We start from the raw sequence: 5,913 nt of genomic DNA on the forward strand, positions 1-5,913 counted from the left end.
TTGTCTGTACAATGAAAGTCAGTGGGGTCCAATCTTATTTAGTGTCTTCTTTTGTGTTCCATAGAAGAACAGGTTCGTACAGGTTCGGCGCAACATGACGTGAGTAAGTGTTGACAAAATTTTCCTTTTTCTGTGAACTATCCCTTTAAGAGTCATATGTACAGTATATAGATTTATAATGAGCTCTGCTTTGGGAGAGAGGAGACAAGAGGTTAGAGAAAACAGAAGAGCTGTGATTTTAAGTAGCAGTCAGAGGAGGAGGTTTTCTCCAGCAGAGTGTTGGTTCCTCCTGAGGTTTCTTCCTTATCTCATTCAACATCTTAGGGAGTTTTTCCCTGACTCTGTCACCTGTGGCTGCTTACTAGAGGGTTTGTGAGCTGCTATTGTTTGTAAAGCGGCTTTGGAACAATATGTATTGTGAAAAGAACTATACAAATGATTCCATTTGAGGCGAGAGAGAGAAGAAACTAGATGAAATGAGAGTGATGGGAAAAAAGAGAAACTATATGAGATTTATTGTTTTCTTTGTCGTTTTGTTAACATGATTCAAGACATTTATATCCTAATTACAGTGGGGGAAAAAAGTATTTAGTCAGCCACCAATTGTGCAAGTTCTCCCACTTAAAAAGATGAGAGAGGCCTGTAATTTTCATCATAGGTATACCTCAACTATGAGAGACAAAATGAGAAAAAAAAAATCCAGAAAATCACATTGTAGGATTTTTAAAGAATTTATTTGCAAATTATGGTGGAAAATAAGTATTTGGTCAATAACAAAATTTCATCTCAATACTTTGTTATATACCCTTTGGTGGCAATGACAGAGGTCAAACGTTTGCTGTAAGTCTTCACAAGGTTTTCACACATGCTCATCAAGGCTGCATTGATTTAACAAAATACAGTTAACAGTAATACTGTGAAATACTTTTACAATTTAAAATAACTGTTTTCTATTTAAATATATTGTAAAATGTAATTTATTCGAATTGATCAAAGCTGAATTTTCAGCATCATTATTTCAGTCGTCAGTGTCACATGATCCTTCAGAAATCATTCTAATATGCTGATTTGGTGCTCAAGAAATATTTTATATTATTGAAAACAGTTGTGCTGCTTCATATTTTTGTGGAAACCACAATACTTTTTTTCAGAATTCTTTGATGAATAGAAAAGCATTTATTTAATATAATAAAACTTTTTTTTTGTTAATTATTAATGTCTCTGATATTTTTGATCAATGTAATGCGTCTTTGCTGAAAAAAAATAAATCTTCTTGCTCATGAAAAGCCCCTCAGATTTCCAGAGAATGAAGTGAAGTGTGTGTGTGTGTGTGTGTGTGTGTTGAACTTCCCACCTGGCAGAAATTGTTAAAACAAACTCATCATGTGGCTAATGATCTGTAATAATGAATTTGTATAATTTGTACATGAGCCTATGTGCATATACAGTACGTAATGTGTTATAATCAGTCATATGTTCATACTTGTAAACATTTGTTTGTTTTTTGAAAAAGCTGGTGCATTAAATCAGATGGTTTTATGTGTCAGTTCATGAACTGCCAAATTACTGCTCAAATGTAAGACACAAGTCAATATGGTGCAAAAGTTACTTTAATCTTCTTGCTCATGAAAAGCCCCTCAGATTTCCAGAGAATGAAGTGAAGTGTGTGTGTGTGTGTGTGTTGAACTTCCCACCTGGCAGAAATTGTTAAAACAAACATATCATGTGGCTAATGATCTGTAATAATGAATTTGTATAATTTGTACATGAGCCTATGTGCATATACAGTACGTAATGTGTTATAATCAGTCATATGTTCATACTTGTAAACATTTGTTTGTTTTTTGAAAAAGCTGGTGCATTAAATCAGATGGTTTTATGTGTCAGTTCATTCTCATAATTGATGAATTTTGCGACATTAACTGTTAGTTTTCTGCTTGTTACTGTGAAGCAAGCTGCTTTGAAACTCTGTATTGTATAAAACTTTATATAAATACATGTGACTTGACTGTTATAATGCATTGTATTCTTTAAAGGTGTAATAATTATAGGTACTATTAAACTTGTGTTATGACTGATTGCAAGTACTTTTGCAAAGGTATAATGCATTACATTCTGTTTTATGAATATGAAGGTATTTCCAATTCTAATGCATTATACAGACTTCACGTATGTTAGCTGAATTTGCATTAAGTCAAGTCAGTTGGATATATTTTACTGTTATTACATCGTACTTCATTTGTACAAATATATTCATTGAAACACAGGTCTTCATGTCACAGAAAGGAGTGTAGGAGTCTGTGTGTCTCATGGGAGTTTAGGCTGATGACTCATTCTGTGAATCTGATCTGCAGCAGTGTGGACTGCTGAGGAAAACAGTCTCACAGCACCACCATGTGTCTACATTATATATCGCATTTATGTTATGATGTATGATGTTGTATTTTATATATATATATATGTATGTGTGTGTATGTGCATATACACACTATACATTATTATTACATTATATCTCTGTGTGTGTGTATACATATACAGTATATATATTTACCATTCAATATAAGTGTAGAGGTGACTGTGCATTCTCTGCAGTTGCCCCCAGACTCTGGAATGAATTACCTATCACAATCAGACTTGCCCCCTCTGTATCTGCTTTTAAATCTATCTTAAAAACGTGTTTTTTTTGTTTGTTTGTTTGTTTGTTGTAAAGCATATTGGACAACCATGGGTTGTAATTAATGGTGCTATATAAATCAATTTTGCCATTGCCAATCATTAGGATTATTAAAAAATGTTTTGAAAAGTCCCTTGCAACCAAGGTTGCATTAATTAGATCAAAAATACAGTAAAAAACATAATAAATAAATTAGTGATTTTTAATATACATATATATATATATATAATTTTTTTTTTTTTTTTTTTACAATTTAATATAACTATTTCCTATTTTAATATATTGTTAATAGATAAACCGTGATCTCTTTTTCAGGATATTTTATGAATAGAAAGTTAAAAAGAATAGCACCAATTTTTTTTTAAATAGAAATTTTTGTAGCGTTATAACTGTCACTTTTGATCAGTTTTATGCATCCTAATACATTCATTTCTTAAAAAAATAATAATGGTATATACTTGATCATTTGTAATTATAAGTATCATTCAAAACGATAAACAATATAAACTTTATTCCAATATATTTTTTTCCAGTGAATTTGTATCAGTGAGGGTTTTATTTTGAAAGTCAGTATCTGTATAAAAAAGTACTTTAGGTTATAACTGCAAAAATAATTATTGAACATGTTCACTATTTTTGCCAATAATGGGGCATGTTGCCCTACTATATGGAATAAGCTTTCACAACGGGATGCTTTCATTAAACTGGCTATTTTAGAAAAAAATTAGGAATACAGTCCAGTCTTCAAGTTAAAATCTGCCTTCGTTAAGTTCAATTTATGACATTCCTGAACTAGAAAAAAATCATGCATTTGTGTAATTGCACTTGAATTGTTTTGGACAGTTTGAACTCCAAACCTCATACAGTTACTGAGCCAAAGTGTTTGTAGCAACCTTCTGTGTGACAACTAGCCCCGCACCCTGCTTTTTACTACTCCTACTTGTCATGGTTTTGTATATTTACCACATAACATACTCCTATTACAACACAAGTGCACTCATTTCTGAAGGTCACATTGTGGAGGACCATACCAACTGTTCGATTACACGGCCAGATCTTTAACCACCAGGTTTCATAAACCTTCATAATACATCATCTCTCAGTGAGGCTGAATGTCCCTCACAGGCAGCACACTCCTGCCCCCGTACGGCAGTCCAAACATAGGCAGGGTTTCTGCTGTATGGAGACCCTGGACGGGGCCGAACTGCCTCATGTGAAACTGCTGGGTGAGTTTGCGAGTCATGACGCGCAGGGCGAGAAATGAGGCCAGCAGCTCGCCCAGCAGGAACGCCAGATAGAGAGAGTGAACGGCCCGCTCCAAAGGAAGAATGATGGTGTCTTCATCAGTGATGAAGAAGAGGATGATGGGCAGCTGGAAGAGGAAGGAGATCAGCCAAAATCCAGCCAACTCTGGAACCTAAAGAGAAGAATGGAGAAAGGAAGAAATAAGGTATCCTTTTATAATAAGCATTAACATTTCTTTTAGATTGCTACTAAAATGCATTCATTCATTTGTTCGTTATTTATTTATTTGTTTATAATTTGTTTTTATATCATTTATTATTTAATTCATTTATTTTATCAGCTGCGGTGAGAACAATTATTTATTTTATTTTTATTTCATTGTTTTATCAGCTGTGGTCACTACATTTATTTATTTATGTTCCATTTTTATTTTATTCATTTGTTTTATCAGCTCTGGTCATTACTTTTGTGGTTTGTTTATTTTATATTTTCCATTTAATTAGTTTTATCGCCTGTGGTCACTATTTTGTATGTTACTTTTATTTAATTTGTTTTATCAGCTGTGGACACTACTTTTGCGGTTATTTATTTAGTATTTATTATTTATAAAGTTCATAAAATTATAGTATGTACACTTTGGAGCTTGAATGCTCTGGTCATTAATTTTATGTTGTAAGTTTATTTATTTAATTTGTGTTTGTTTATTAATTTTGAGATCTTTTTAGATCTTTACTTATAAAGATAAATGTACTGTCATACTTTTAATGATGTTAATGAGTAAAATCAAATGACTTTCATTAACACATTTTTATAAATAAATAGCAATTTCAAAATTTTGATTTTTTTTAAATCTTGCTTCGTAACTATAACATAGTTTACATAGTCCCAAAGTAAAAATATTTACTTTTTCTAGTTCATCTGCCAGACATAATTACTCACCAGTAGTGATGTGTGAGTAAAATTAGCATTTAATCTCAGGATTTTCTCACTTTCTGATAATTTGATCTCCCTTTATGCATACAGGCTCTATTAGGCCATGAGCAGTGTTTAGATGAATGATTTTTAACATTTCTTGTGCGTTACCTTCTCTTTTAGATTCCCAACATAACCGAGATACACCCGCAACACCTCGAATATGCTGATCAGGACCATCCCTGTCACCAGCAGACACTGGTAATACGCTGGAAGGTAACTGAACTATGGAAATGGAGAATGAAACAGGTAAGATGAAATATGACCTTAAAAAAATATCCACAACCCTATCTGACCTTAAAAAATACAACTTATCTAAATATTATTAGAAGTAGGTGAGCAGGGAGGGAGGATTTTTCATGTCTTGCCATCAGAAATGATAATTACAGCAGCATCTCATTGGATTGCTCTGATTTAGCTGCGCTATTAAAGGTACAATATATAACAGTAGCACTTGAACTTCAGTGTGCAGTTCACAAAGGCAGACCATCACCATGGATACAGGAGCCGTTCTAATGTTTGAACACGCTTAATCTTGCATCGCTGCTAATGGCCTGCCAGCTGCAGCTATTATGGATGTGATGTTCATGCATTCGTTTTAATAAACACTTTCAGCAAAGTCACTAAAATGCTCCCTAAAACAGTTTGAAAGTGTTTTGTTATTTCAAAACTCATTCGTTAACACATTATTTCTCTGGACCTCTTCAACCTTCTGCATGTTGTAGACACATAAAAAAGTTTTAAACAATTAGGTTTGTCATTTTATTATTTCCCTGAGGTCCACTTACAATGCTGCTAAAGTTAGAATTTTGTGAGTGTTTTGCAGAGGTTCAGAACAGGGTTATTAGTTAACTAAAACTGAAACCATAAAAAATAAATAAAACATTACTTGGAATAAACATTAACTGAAATAAAATATAAAAAAACCTTAAGCTTTAATTTAAAATAAATTTAAAACTAGTGTAAACTGACAAATTACTAAAATCTTAAAATTAAAATGAAACAAAATATAAACCTGTTAT

General features: G+C 32.5%; 1 protein-coding gene across 2 annotated transcripts in view; it reads right to left on the minus strand.

The window, feature by feature from the left end:
- Positions 1 to 3,230: 3,230 nt before the first annotated feature.
- Positions 3,231 to 5,913, minus strand: part of LOC107566480 (transmembrane protein 17A) — a 6,275-nt gene continuing 3,592 nt past the window's right edge. For both annotated transcript variants that reach the window (XM_016251941.1, XM_016251940.1), the window contains exons 3-4: positions 5,003 to 5,116; positions 3,231 to 4,091 (exon numbers count right to left, since the gene is read on the minus strand). In XM_016251941.1, coding sequence (XP_016107427.1) covers positions 3,774 to 4,091; positions 5,003 to 5,116 — 432 coding nt within the window. In that variant the 3' untranslated portion in view covers positions 3,231 to 3,773. The remainder of the gene's footprint in view (positions 4,092 to 5,002; positions 5,117 to 5,913) is intronic.

Source organism: Sinocyclocheilus grahami, unplaced genomic scaffold, assembly GCF_001515645.1.
Source record: "Sinocyclocheilus grahami isolate Dianchi unplaced genomic scaffold, SAMN03320097.WGS_v1.1 scaffold1078.1, whole genome shotgun sequence".
In the NCBI taxonomy this organism is placed as follows: domain Eukaryota; kingdom Metazoa; phylum Chordata; class Actinopteri; order Cypriniformes; family Cyprinidae; genus Sinocyclocheilus; species Sinocyclocheilus grahami.